The sequence below is a fragment of the Symphodus melops genome (assembly GCF_947650265.1).
Source record: "Symphodus melops genome assembly, chromosome: 8".
Lineage (NCBI taxonomy): Eukaryota > Metazoa > Chordata > Actinopteri > Labriformes > Labridae > Symphodus > Symphodus melops.
Window position 1 is genome coordinate 12,221,438 of NC_136698.1, and position 14,957 is coordinate 12,236,394.

General features: G+C 41.2%; 1 protein-coding gene across 4 annotated transcripts in view; it reads right to left on the reverse strand.

The window, feature by feature from the left end:
• Window positions 1–1,233: 1,233 nt before the first annotated feature.
• ttll7 (tubulin tyrosine ligase-like family, member 7) overlaps window positions 1,234–14,957 on the reverse strand; it is a 69,438-nt gene continuing 55,714 nt past the window's right edge. Inside the window, exons 18-23 of one of the 4 annotated variants that reach the window (XM_079350479.1) lie at window positions 13,939–14,019; window positions 11,017–11,177; window positions 7,856–8,029; window positions 6,333–6,442; window positions 2,707–2,811; window positions 1,234–1,867 (exon numbers count right to left, since the gene is read on the reverse strand). In XM_079350479.1, the coding sequence (XP_079206605.1) occupies window positions 2,729–2,811; window positions 6,333–6,442; window positions 7,856–8,029; window positions 11,017–11,177; window positions 13,939–14,019 (609 nt within the window). In that variant the 3' untranslated portion in view covers window positions 1,234–1,867; window positions 2,707–2,728. Of the gene's footprint in view, window positions 1,868–2,706; window positions 2,812–6,332; window positions 6,443–7,855; window positions 8,030–10,037; window positions 10,254–11,016; window positions 11,178–13,938; window positions 14,020–14,957 lie in introns of those variants that run through there. The other 3 variants (XM_079350481.1, XM_079350480.1, XR_013779710.1) reach the window with 3 other exon arrangements.

Genomic DNA, 14,957 nt, shown 5'->3' on the forward strand with positions numbered 1-14,957 from the left:
CACAGCAAAATAACATTGATAGTCTGTGACAGTTTTTGAACTCAAACTAGACACAAGTCTGCGAGTGTTCAAACAATCAATACGAAGGACATTTGAAACAAACGAATGCAACAGAGGAAGATGTGTTTGTTTAAACATTTTATTGCTATGTAAAATTATAAATCTTATGCCTCCAATGTAAAAGAAACCACTGTTAAATAAAAAAACAAAGTCAGGCAAAATGAAAGTATTTGGCATTGTGAAAAGCTGTCAGTGTATCGGGGCAATTGATTTGAACGGAATTTTGATGCAATAAAATGCAAGCTCAACTGTATAAGACATAAACTATCATCTTTAACAATCTAGTATCATGTACATGTACATGAAGCCAAGTATACTACCTAACATATAACACTGTGTTTCTCCCTATTGACATTTAAGACTGTATTAAATCGAGGTCCTACTGAACAGGCTAAGTAGATGTGCCTATTGTTGGCACTTTGTACCTGCAATGCGGTGGGGAAGAAGGCTGCAGCTTTTGAGGCAAAATGATCGCTTTTACAGTGCGACACATTGGGGCTGAAAGAGCCGAGTCATTCAACGTGCTGCACAATCGAAGTGAAGCAACACATCCCTTTTAGTCTTTACACATCTGTATGAGAGCAGCCAACCTGCAAAGGGAAGTGTCTTCCTCTGAGTGAAGCCATTACAATACATGATAATTAATGAAATAAAACTTCAAGTATATTCCAAATGCGGCTCCTCTGTCTAACCACTAGAGTCTGGTGAGGGTCTAAAGTCTAAGCATGCAATCACTACTGCCATGTGCACCCACTTTCTCTTTCTAAGACAAAGTGAGTATTACAAACCGAGTGCTCACTGAGACTTAAGTTTGGCCTTTTGCACTGTGGCTCAAAAGTCAGCTCGTTCTCCAAGAGGCAAAGAGGCTTGGCTTTAGCACACCAACATCCTAATCAATATCTCGCTGAATTCTGCTGCACCTAATAACACACAGAAAAACATGAAGCATTCAAAAGTGAAACATTTTGAGCTTTGTGGGCACCATCCACTCATTGTACTCTGACCTGAAAAACTTGAACATAAAGTGACTGTTAAAACCTTTATAAACATAAAGCCTCTGATATAAGTTATTAAATAAATAACATTCAGAAATAAAATTACAGCCAGCAAAAATAAGCTTTTCGTATTGTTTTTTTTTTTTTTTTACATCCACTTTCTCAAACAAGGGATTGCTTCTTCTTCTTTTTTTTTCTTTTTTTTACATCATTCCATTTTTGCATCTGCATCAGCATTCATGGAATACCTTACAAAATAAGTTAGTACATAAATATATAATCCTTGCATTGCTTAGTTATTTTTTTCCCCCATTTACAGTACCTTGACTTGTAACTGTACAGTAAGTAGGTATATTACAGCAATTACAAGGAGAAAGAAGGAACAGACCCATTGACTGCTTTTATTGGGTTTTAGGTGGCGATCGAGGGTACCGGTGGTCTGCTGGTCTGGGAAGGTCCAAACTAATCTAAACTGAACAGAGCCCTTTGGCAGTCCTAAATCCACCAGCCGTTGCTGTGTTGGTCTTTCGGGGGGTTGGCCGAGGTTAAGGTTCCATCCGGTGTCCAGAGCTGCCCCGAATTCAGATCCATACTGGACTTGCTGATATCTGAGTTTGGCTTGGTGAGAGTCAGGGGAGGAAGGTTGAGGTTAAAAGGCGAGGTGTCCGAAGCCAGGGTTGCTACGGTGACCTCAGAAGTTGCCCATCCTGGCAGAGAAAAGGCTGCGCGAGCGTGGCACGGCCGAGGAGATGCGGCCAAAGCTGGACGAAGGCCACTTCACAATGAACTGGGAGGTCACTGGCAGCAGATACCTGGACAGACGGACAAGAGCGAGGGACGGAGGGATTAGGGGAGAGGATAAACATAATGAGAGGATTAGATATGCAAAGGTCACAATTTAGAGGTCAGGGCGCATTAGTGCTCAGCACTGAGACCAAATACTGCCAACTTTCATATATTGATTTGACCATTTATGACCAGCTCTATTTGCACATTTCAACTTTAATAAAGGCCTTGTGATTCAAGACATAATGACATCACCCTCTGCTTGACAGAAAAAGAAGAAGAAAGAAAAAGATGTTGATATCATTTGTGAGATCCATAAGATCTGGAGTATTTTGTTTAGGGCTGCAACCAATGATTATAACCGCCATCAATTGATGTGCAATTTTGACCCTGAAGTAATCAGCAAACAACTATTTGAATGAAATTTTAAGATTTCATGATTCCCTAGACATGAGAGGTTAAAACTTTGACGCCAGGTGAGAAGATTTCCTTTGACCAGCAGTCCAAAACACAAGTATATATATGAATTAGGAGTCCTTTCATGTCATCTGGAGAAGCTGGAAATGGCCCATTTGGGTTTGGTTTTTTTTTGCATAAAAATGATCACTTCAGTAATACACAGGTATCAAAATAGTAGGAATTTCTTCTTTCAGTTATCTCACCAATGGAATAATTGTTGCAGCTCAATTTTTTATGAAACGTTGCAGTCATGTTTCTTCATGCAGTGTTTATGGATCTTATCTTCGAGGATGAAGTAAAGGGCATTACACCGAGAAAAAAACAACTCTTTTTTTATTTTAAGGACAACTACCCTTTTCAACTTTTAACCCTTAAATTTTTGGTATCATGAACAGGAATTCCTCACCTATCATTCCGCGGCACAGACGTCAGTACCTTTCTAAGACTTTTCTATGACACCTTCCACCGAGACAGAGCAGTGAGGCAGCTCCTGCTAACAGCGTTCCAGTACCTGAGAATGAGACCAGCGTCAGGTTGAGATAAGTGTCAGGAGGGGCTGAACCCTGCTCCCATCTTCGCTTGTTACTGGAAATGAGTCAGATATGGTTGTCAGATTAATGTCAGATGAGATGATCAAATCCTGGACAAGGTTAACTGAAGGTTATGCAAATGTCAGGGTAGTTCAGAGGACACAGGACGGGAGGGGGGGAGGGGGGGTGTATTCTTCCAAACTGATCAGTTGGGAGAATGACTTACATTGCTGCGCTTTTCCCTGCACCTTTGTACTGTAGTATTATAAACTGTGACCTTATTGCCACATCCGCAGCAAAGATCTTTTGATAGTAAAAGACATCTAATACTCGTTTAGTTGAACAAGTACATTGGTCAAAAGAAATAGTCCCTGTAGAAGTGTTCAAGACGTGACAATCTAATCAAAAGGAAGCCACTGGGGCTGTGAAATACGGAGAGAAAAAAGTAATATCTCCTTTTAAGCTGGTGCAGAGATAGCATACTTTTTTCTCTGACAGCTCTCTCTCCTTGTGAAAAAGCTCTTGGACAAATTAGCCAAGGAGCTGCTTCTAAAGTTGCCCGGAAAGGGGGGGGGGAAGCACATGTCGCTGAGGGCATCCGCTTAAACACAGACCCAGGAGAGTTAGGAGGGATTCAAATTAACTTCATTTAGTCCAACAAGAGTGTCCTTGAAACTGCTTCAAGTGGGCCGTAGGTATCCCTCCAGCACATCTTCTTTGGTTCTGACTGGACTCGTTGAACAAAGGCTTAGTCCAGTTTTTCTTTTTAAACTCTTGCACTGGATCCCCAGAGAACAGAAGGACAGGACCTGCTTTGCTTCAAGCCTTTCACATTTGCCTCAATTAGGTAGCTCAAAGCTTACGCTTCGATTTGACAATTAGCAACTTCATCGAATTATTTTGTGTCACCTTTGGATTGACGTCTTCTACTTTTCTTGCATTTCTATAGGTACGGTATTCCTCGTTCCTCAGACGTGTATGTTGGGATTCTTTTCATGGCCTTGAGGTGTGATATCTGCTTTCGCCCTTCAATTTCCAAAAGTTGTTATTTACTGATAACCAAGCACAGGCATAGAAATGGCAATCAAATATTGAACATCCATTAGGTTGCCAGTGTGTGCTCTTAAGAGATTTTCTGCTATTCACTATAAGAATATTCTGCTCAGTGAAAGAATCACAGTGGTGGTAGTGGTGAGGGATGGGTGGGGGTTCTCAAGTCCAAGGGGCTGCTGTCTCTGCAGGCTATGTTTAATTGGACCCTCATTGAGCATCTTCCAGGTTCGTCCTCCTTTTGATCATGAAGACGGTCTTGGCAACAGCGCGCATGCTTGAAAGCCAGAGGGAGGCTTGTTTCATGCACTTTTGCTTTGCTTCAATACAACAGTTGACAGGGAGACAGAAAGACACGCTCTTTCTCTGTTCCTCACATGCAAGGCTACTATCTACTACGGTTGACTACTGACATGCTTTCCGCGCCACTCCATCTAGAGGAGTGCCACGGCGAATTAAGAGGACGCCAGGCAAGACGAAATGCCGTGGCGAAGGATAGAAGGGGGGAGGCTGCCTTGATAGCTGACGCAATCCGAACCAAGAGGTACAAGAGGCTTGAAGGTTATCTGCAGCACACATTCAGCTCAACACCCCAATTAACCCTAGTTACTGCCACACTTATCCAACAGATGAAAGTTAATAGAATGGGGAACTTTTGTCATCATGGGGAAATTGTCTTTGGGTAATGACAGTAATTCCAGGCTTAACAAGAAAGTTATTAGTGGAGCTATTTGGCTACTTCCTCTCATCTGCCCACACAGACTGAAGGACTTTTCTAAGGCCCATGATTCTGTTGACACACCTGATCAAGGCACTCCACGGAGGAAGGATGCTTGAACGAGAGTGGGAGGTTGTGGTCAACAATGGACACAACAAAAGACCATCCCTAACAAGCTCAACAACTGGATGTCTGTGTACATGCACGAGAGACAGTGTGCAAGTGTTTGATTCAAAGAGACAAATTAGCCAGAATATAAGACCTTTGATTTCAGGGAGTCCGACAGTGAAGGTCTCCCACACAGGGCTTCCAGACTAGTGTTTCTTTGTGTCTGATAATGAAATGAACTGGAAACGCTTGATATTCATTTGGAATTGTCTCAAACACAAGGTAATTCTCTGACGCGTATCTGTCCAGTTCAGTCTTTTGATAATGCTATTCATAGGAGTGGATCTCTCTACTTGTCATAGTGTTTAGTCTTTTATTGAGTAAAGGTTGATAAAGTTGTGATTTTGAAATCGAATTAACCTCTTTTACTCTTGTGTCCAAGTCTTCATTTCAGCATAGGCTCATGTTTTCTTCCAAGCCTGATGGAAAAATCACTGGAATACCCACAAGTGCTCTGAGAGTTATTGGCTACAGTAATTACATCTTATTTTTATACCACTGTGATTACAACTTAAGAGTTGGCGGAATAAAACCACAATCCCTTTTCTATGCAAAAAAAATCTCAAAATGTTGTGTATGGCTTAAGCAGTCAAAGTTGGTCAAGTCAAGGGGATGTCATCCAGGGTTAGTCTTCAAAGTACATAATTCCCCCTTCGTGACTTTGTGGATTTTGTTGGTTTTGTTTAGGAAACAGTTATTTGGATTGACTATGAGTTAGATGTGGACACAAGTTGAGAAGAATAGTTTGCACTTAACTGGGTGTAAAACACTGACTTGAGATTGATGATTGTACTATTAAACAGTCACATTACATGTGCATGCACACGTCTATACACACAATTTACCCTCTCATGTTTATCAATCAGAAAATAATCCTAATTGCTTCTCAGCTATCTGAAATGGAGGTGGGTAGCGACTGTTCCCTGCATGCCTGATGGAAAGATGTGAACTGCTTGTGTTGAGAAACTGCGAACCACATGATGCAAGCGAGCCATTGTCTGTCTTCTTGAGACAAGAAGAGAGCAGTGCTTAGGTTGAACATGGTGCTGATGCGGTGCAGGTGAGGAGCTCAGTTCCCACTGAGGCCACTTGTACTGAAAATGCACTTGGGGTAAGATGTTCTTGATAGAAGCATTGAGTGGAGGTAGAGTTTAGCATGTGGCAGCAGAGTGATTGGCTGGTTTGGAGCAAGCTGCCAAATGGTTGCCTTGTAGACAAACAGTGCTCTAACGGTCTCAATATGGCTCTTCCTCCTCCTCCTCTTCCTCTAATCTTCTTCATTGGAATACTTTTAAAATGTTTTTGACTAAAAATAATCACATCATTTGAAACATAGCCCATTTTTCACTAGGTAAAAGTCAATCCAAACAACACTTCTGATAGTGTTGTGGGAAAGGAGAGGAGACCATGTTAGACTGTTGGTTGCAACCATCATTGTGCAGGTGGGACCAAGCCTTCGTTACAGCTGTGAGGTTGTGAGAGCAGCAGAAAGCGGGGACAGTGCTGGAAGATGGTGGGAGGGAAGGGGGGGGGGGGGGGTTTAGCGGAACTAAACCAAGCAGAGACCTGCGTTGAGGGGCGAAGAGACGGAGGAAGAGGAGGAAGAAGAAGCAGCAGCAACAGCAGCAGGAGGGGTTGAGCCATGGGTAGAGGCTGGTCCAGCCGCAAATGGTAAGCTTTTTTTACACAGAAATATATAGACAGAAGAAATAAGGAGAGACAGACCAATGCATGCTTAAATGGACTCTTTAGGATACCTACTGAAAAAAGTATGGGTCATTTTGCTCATGCTTGTGTATTGAATCCAATCACAGTCAACTTTTAAAACCTTATATCGCCCACTGATTTAATGATATTCTCCAATTCATCCCCACAAATGTTTAGGCTAAAACAATCAATAGCAACACTTTTGGATTAGTGGAAACAAAAGTCTTTCTGAACCCAAGCCCCCCACACTTTTATTCAGCTAAGGTTTTAATACTCTAGGTGCAAAGTGATAGCCTGTTAAAATATGTGTAAGAGTTATGAATCATGAAAAGCGAGGCTCCGGGAAAAACAGAGCTCTCTCTCTCATAAGGTCATTTGCTGCAGAGACTCATCTGGGCTCTAATTGAATTAAGAAGGCCTCGGGGGGCCCCAGGCTAACCTGAGCGCTAATCTGTGGGCCATTATTTCCTGTTAACAGCGCACTCCTTCTCCCTCTCTCCCTGCTCCCTCTCTGCCAGCCCAAAAGCACATGTGCTTTAAAAGTTCACTCACTGCAAACCTGAGCTGCTGTCTCCTGCGGGGATCAACCTTTAAAATAGAATGAAGCAGCCTTTTTTTTTTTTGTTTGTTTGTTTAATCTGGGTTAGGTGATGAAGATGATGGCTCTAAGGCCCAATGGAAAAGAGAGGAAATGCTCCTGAGAGCTTTAATGATTAGGGCTGTTTACATTTTCAGATCAGAGTTGTCTTGTCTGTATGTCAAAGTGTGTTTACGATGTGTTGTTTTTTTTAACCTCATTTTTTTTCTCCTTTTTTTCAGAAGGCTTATTACAAGGCATCTCTGTAGTTCATACAGCAGCTTAAACCTGCTTTCAGTTGGGTTTATTATCAATCTTTGAAACACCCTGAAGGTTTTCTTTTCAATATCTCCAGTTGATTTTTTGTCAGTAATCTAAGCATTTAAGTACTTTTTGTTGTACAGTTTGTAGTGGTGTTTTAATGATTTCATGACCATGCACATACACATTTACTTGTTAAATCTTTCAACTAGGGCAATAAACTGCGGTAATTATGTAGTTATTTCTCTGAAGACGCTCTCTGACATTTACTTCAGAAAATCTGCAAGAATTTGTTTCAACTGCTTTTGGCCTCTGCTTTTCTGGCATTTATATTATGGATTTTTTTTCCAGAGCAAAAGCTAAACATCTTGTAAGAGGAAACCGAGTACATTGTTAAGCTTGGATCTTGCATTTTAGTATCCTTGAATCCCACCCAGCCACCCCACAGCATTGTGAAGTAGCTATTACAGAAACAATGCTCGAAGAAAATAAGAAAAAAGGCTTCCTGAGGAATCATCAAAAAAAGGTTGAGTTTCCTTCTCACCTGGTGTCATCCCATTCGGGGCTGAGACCGGTCAATGAGCCACGGGATTCCGAGACAAACTTGTAGACGACCAACAAGCAGTCTCTAGACAGCTGGACCAATCGGCGGCAACACTGCAGCTCATGGGGTGTCACCACCTCGCTGCTCTTACAGAAGATGGTTTCCCAAGACGAACTGGAGAGAAAACCAGAAAGCATGCACACACATACAGTTATAGTTGGCAATTATTGATAATAATAATAATAATAATAATAATACTTTATTTGTATAGCACTTTTCTATACAAGCAACAAAGTGCTTTAAAACAGACAATAAAAGCAACAAACTGAAAATGAACCAACCAACAATAAAATCTGACTAATAAAATTAGTTAAAATAGATTGGACTTTGGAACAGCCAGTAGGGCTCTGACAGAGGACCACAGACTGTGTCCTGGTTCATAGGGAGTTAAAAGCTTAGAAATATAAGAAGGGGTCAGCCCATGTTGTGCCTTAGAGTAATTAAAAGAATCTTAAAATCAACAGGGAGCCAGTGAAGGGATGCTAAAATTAGAGTGATACGAGCACGTTTGTTTGTTCATGATAAAAGCTGGGCTGCTGCGTTTTGGATTGTCTGAAGACGGTGGATTGATTTTTTTTTACTGAGGCAGGTGAATAATGAATTAGAATAATCAAGGCTGGAGGAGATGAAGGCATGGATGAGTTTTTCCAGATCTTTGTGGGGACATGAGGGATTTGACCGTGGCTATATTTGATAAGCATACGCATGAATGTATCAGAAGTAAACAGTACATGTATATCAAGTGTGTTCATGAGACAGCCACACAGATTGAGATCTGTTTGCCTTCCATAGCTTCATATATACTCCAGGAAAATATGTTGTTTCATGTCTGGCCTTTACATTTACATCTGTGTATACACGTTTGCACACCGTTTCCCACACACAGACATACAGGGAAATGTGGAGGATGAAACAAATCCAAGTACAGTTAACCCCGTTTACAGCCCCGGACATACCCCTAACTGTGAGAGAGCTTCGACAACTGAGACACACAACTCCAGGGGATACGTTTGATGTCTACCCTCTTTCACTTCTTGGCTGGTGGGGGGTGTTTCCTCTGAAAGGTTCAAAACTGTGTGCGTTTCTATTCTCTTCGTTTCAAAGCCTGTTGAATTCATCGCCCACAATAGCTGCAAGGCTGTTTGATTGTTGTTAAGTCCTTTGGATAAAATATCAAACAAGAAATGGAGAGGAGCGGGTGGGGGCACTTGGATTTAAATGTTTTTCGAGGTGCACTTATTCGCTGTTGCCGTGTGACATCAGGGCCCTCTTTTGGTTTTCATCTGTTTTTGGGCCATGGCCTGTTGTGTTGGATTCAGGCGGTGTGATAGGATAGCAGGCTAGCTGCATCTGCCAGGGCATGTTGTGATCAGAAAAAAGGTACATGGGGTGACAGCAGGCTGGGGGCGCTGAGGCCAGGTCAGGTTAATCCTTCCACATAATATTTTGTACAAAGTCTTATTTTCAATAACACCAGTGTTTTTTTTTTCTTCTACATTTTCAGGATTTTCCCTTCTCTCCTTTAGCTTACCATCCCTTTCATCACCCACTCAATCTTTTCCTTTCTCATTCTCAATCAGGACTGGAAAGTACGGTAAGTTAAGGAAGAGGAAAACAGAGAGTTAAGTTACACCTTCTAAGCCCTCTGCGTCTGGTGAAACAAGGTAGCTTAACAATGGAACTGTAAAAATAATGGAGAGGAGGAGATGCAAGAAGGTCAACCATGTTACCATAGATGAGATGAAAAGTATCGAGCACAGCTGCTTCTCTCATCTACTTCCATCCATCTGTCAGGGTTGTACAGTATGTGTGTGCTTGTTAATATTTTACTTCATGTGTGGCTCTGCTTGGGGGTGCTTCGGTGTAAAAAAAACTGAAAACAGCTTCGCCCATCCGATGATGTGCTGCCTGTGTAACTTTGAGGGAATGTGTTTTAGAAAAGCTGTTTTGGGGGTTTTATAAGGACATGATCAAGTGGGCTGTAACGGCAGTGCCTCATCTTCTCGGAAGCTACTTTCTATTGCATCAAAAAGTTCAAAAGAGAAAAGTAAACTGAAAGAGTAAAACTTCAGAAAATTCTAATAAAACACCACAGCAAAAGAACTACGAGACCTTCATTCACCTGCTTCCTGTTTGCTTCCTTCCCCTCTCTTTTTCTTCCTCTCACCTGTGAACAAGTTCTGATTAACAGCTCAGATTTGTGACCTTAATTTGCACTCTGCCGCCTCAGAGTAACATGTTTCTTTCATCCCTGGGAGCTTTCAGGAAAGTGCAGAGGGGTCTGGTTGGTCTGTCACTCATTCTCTGTCATTCAGCTGCTGTTGCTTTGCCATTTATACTGAAAAGAAATGGTAAATTGTCCCTGCTGTCACTGAAACGGATACTTTGACGAACGCTCAGCTGGAGGACACGGGCAGATTGATTGGTGAATGAACTGTATACATACAGTCTGACTCCATGCAATGAATAGAGCACTCACTGGCCTGCAGTGTGATCACTTGTTTTTGGTTGAATCAATTAATCAATCTTTATTTGTGAAGTGACAATTCATAACAAATGTCATCTCTACAGACACTACATAAAGCACAGGGTCTCATAAAACGGAGCTTGCTTAATATATAGCATGAGTAAAACAGACAGAACAACATAAGGGGGAGGTGATGTTAAAAACAATCTGTTATTTGTACATGTTAAATATATAGGCAGCTATTTAATTGACTTTTCAGAGTCATCGTGGCTGATGTTTTTGTTGTTTTTTAATAGTACTATTAACATTTTTTAAATCTTTAGTTAAACGTTCCATATTCAGCTTTTTCTGGTTTTAAATGCTCTTCAGTGTGTGTTCCAGGTACTGGCATTGACACTGCGTTCCCGAATGTGACTGACCTTTGTCTAGTGGGTTTTAAAGGTTTTCAAATGGTTCAAAATGTTTTTAATGCACTTTGATTTCAAGTGCTTACAAATGAATCTATTAAAATTAAAAGTATTATATCTTCAGTTATGATGTGCTCAAACAACACTTCACAACAAAAGTATTCAAGACTACCCGAGCTTTTACACCTTCATCCTGACAGCTTAAAGCCCTGCGCAGATTGACTTACCCAGTGTTGGAGAAGCAGTTCCACAGTCCCTGTCCATGACTCCAGAGCAGCCGGTTGAAGACGCGGTTGAAGAGCCGATACAGGTGGAGGCTCTCTACCTCTGGCTCCCTCCAGATCCGTTGCAGCGCTGAGCGCACGTTGGTGCGCACAATGTCCAACACCTGAGCGTAGAGAGGGTCAGAGGTTTAAATCAAGCATGTGATAATAATGGAAATGTATTCTGCAAGACAAAAGGGGGACAGCACTTCTAAATGTTAAAAGCACGAGATGTCATTTGATCTAACTGATTTCTATTTTGTCTATAAACTGATTATAAAATTAGCAATCACAAAGACTAATGCATTCCCTTAGTAACAGGCAACAGTTAAATATAACTAATCAGATGTATATGCATAAACAGAATTACCAATACACACTGCTGACAAAAAACTATCCTGCAAATTGATGTAATCAATCCTCATCACACATTTTTTGGCACTTCAATCGGAAGTCGAACCAGTGTGACAAGGACTTTCTAAATGGGGCACCTGCTCAATCAACGAAGCTACAGTATACAGCCCCCCCCCCCCCCGGTGAGAATTGAATATGAATGCTAAAGCATACAGGTACAGTACAGCCACAGCCTACACTTGGGGAAGGGGGCCTTTGGTTGAGGCAGGACAAAAAGTGCTGGGGCAGACAGGGGAGAGCACAGGAGAGGAGTAATTGCTGCACGGACGTCACTTTTGGACAGAAGGTGTCAGAAGTTCCTCGGCAGTCTGAGGACACCTGCGCCAGCCCTCCATCTTCCCTTCTTTGTTTTTCCCCCCCATCTCACTGCCTTCACTTCCTCTCTTTTTCTTTCCCTTTTCACCCCGCTAACAGTGGAGTGCTGTGGCCCTTTTGACTTTGATTCCTCGCTCCTCATTACTGACGTGCCTGACTGGCTGTGGTGTGTGCGCGGTGTGCATGTGTGTTTTTGCGATGCGAAGATTTCCCTACAGCAATATGAGGCGAGCCACGCATGCACACTCAGACAAACTGATAGATGAGTAAACACACACACAGATATGTTTTGGTATGGTAATCAGATGGCAGAGCGGTGGGCGCTACATTCCTGACCTCTGCCTGCTGCTCATTAGGCTGCCCCACTCCAAATAAAACATCGGCTCGCGTCGCCACAGCTCACAACACAGTCGAGCACGGCTGTGCAGAAAGCGGCGGCTGAGAGATCACATCATTACTGACACGCCTACTGGATGCCATTTCACGTCCTGTCCCCCTTTTCTGTTTTGTTTACATCTTATTTGCTATGTCTACCTCTCACAGTCTGACATAATGATCTCCATGCTTGTCTTATTTTTCATTTTTTTCACTCATGTTGGATTTGGGGACTTTAAAAGTTGTTCAAAAGCTTTTGGAGGAAAAGGAAAGAAGAATTGTGTCTTCGTCAATGCTTTTAACAAGCATTCCATACAGAGGGTAATGGTATAGACCGTGTCGCAGCAATAACGAAGGCAGGCAATTGATACCGAGTCAAAGAATAGGGGTCGCCTATTTTTAAGACTTTCACAATTTACATAGCTTATTTCTGACAAGAGTTGTCAAAAGTTTAAAGAAAGTATCAAAACTTTTTCACTACTTCATGATCTTATGTTGATAAAGGTAAACTCTGAAAAATATCAAACAACTGAAGCTATTCAAACAAGACAGATCTGGAAATGATTTTTAACACATACGAGAGGAAGAGTGGAGAGAGAGAGAGAGAGAGAGAGAGAGAGAGAGAGAGAGAGAGATAGAGAGCACCTGAGGTCGAGCGACCAAGGGAGGGAAAAAAGAGAAGCGTTACGGCAGATTTCTTTTTTTTTTAATGTTCCACATGTATCACATGCTAACGCACAAATGAAGACTTGCACACCTGTTTCCACACTGCAGGAAGGTGCCACATTTAGTTTGAATGCATCTAAAGCGCACACTTCACCTACCTGCTATCTGTAGCCTTTCTGCTCTCAGTCACACCAGAAGCCATTTTTACATCAGTAACACAGCAGATTGCTGTATCTACCAGATTGTCAAATACTGAGGCTCTTCATTCTACCCTTTGTATCTATAGCCAAAGTGTTAGTCTGTGTTTCAGACTGACAGAGGACATAGGCATGCCCGCAGGCTGACAGCATGAAACTTAGTGAAGACTGCGAAGATTGAAGGGTTTTAGGCTTTAGGTTTTTATTTTGGTTTGTTTTACTCATTCTGCCTGTCGGTGAAAGTGATATTACAAATGTGTTTTTACAAGTCTCGCAACATCATCTGTTCATTTGACCCCAGGTCAGGACTTATAGGGTTATTTAAGTGGTATTAAAAGAAATATTAAATATCTTTAAAAAACAAAACAACTGGTACTAAGGGTTGTTGGTGTTACTGCGTCAATCACGGAGTGATTAAGATCAGAAATTTGCCCATTCATTTTTTTATGGCATTAATCGCATGCTCTTTTTTTATTTACCCTCAATTTGCTTCTCACCATAGTGAACCCACACAGTGTCTTCCTGCTCCCACAGTGATTTAAAAGTAATAACTAATTTCTACTCAGTTGTCAAAAGTCATGTGTACCTGGTGATATCTAACATTTACCTTTTTTTTTTTTTAGCTTGCCATGAGGCTATTTTCATTTACTTTAGGATCTGTAGCAAGTTCCTTTAACCACAGTTAAGTTATTGTGGTGAGTTTTAATCTACCACAAGTTGCTTTATTATATTCAGAACAAAAGGAGGTTGGTATCCAAACAGAAAGTAAACTATCCTAAACTACCCCCTACCTCCGACCTATCTTTTTTTTGACAGCCCTATATGTTCTTGTGTCTTAGAATAAGAAGAAGCTCAGAGAGGCAGGTCGACTGGTTTTTGGCTCCGATGCTCTCGACCGCGATTTCTGTATGAGACTCACCTTTCGTTGTTTTGTAGAGTCGAGCTTCACCAGCCAATAGGAGGCTACCTTTGATTTATGGTACTTCCAGTTGTCGAGAATCTGAAGAAAAAACGTTTGTGTTAAAAATGAAAACAGATTTTTATACTGGCAACTATTCATTTACAAGTATAAAACACAAACAAGCAAAACATAAAAAATAACACTGCAAGTAGACTCAAATGCCTTTTATTTTCATCAACTGTTTTCCAGCAATAGTCGTTTAAAACCCAGAGTTTCTATCGGGTGTCAGAACAGGCAATAAATACATCTTAAAAATGTGAAGGTCAATGGTCAGCCTTGGTCAGATGTAGATCATGATATTGTAAAGCAGTGTTTTAATGCTGGGCTGGAGGAACATTGATTTAGAAAAAGAAGAACAAAGAGAATAAGTATGCAGCCTATTCCGATCATCACATACTCATCCTGTCATTTACACTTTAAACCTCAACACTGAAGGTTTGAAATTATTGGCCTCATCTATCTTTAAACATCACACATTTTCAGCGTTCATGCTTAAATTGTTCTCTACTTTGGAACACAACAGATGGAGCAGCAGTACAAGCAGTGTGATACTTACATCCAGCAAGTGACTGAATAAAACAGTTTATCTAGTTTATCTTCTTAAATGTGGAAAGAAGAGCAGTCAGGTAGTTTTAGTGTCTGAATGAAATCTGGCAACCAAAAATTGTCTTCAAACATCAATTTATTTTTTTTCACTTAAAGTGGAACACAACTGCCTTATTTACACTTCAGCCGTGCAAGAAAAGGAACGCAGGGTGTGACAGTTCAGTTTATTGCTCACCCTTATTATACATGATGCCATCATGTAAAATATTAAGATCATTATCACAGTTTGTCTTTAACAGAGGGCATTTGAATGTGACCGATCTAATGGATGATTAAGTTGTGTTGTGATATTTGGATATCCTGAAGAGCAAAACGAAACATGTTTTGATGTATTTAAAATCCTTGGTGCATGTGTCGTAATGCTCAAAAGC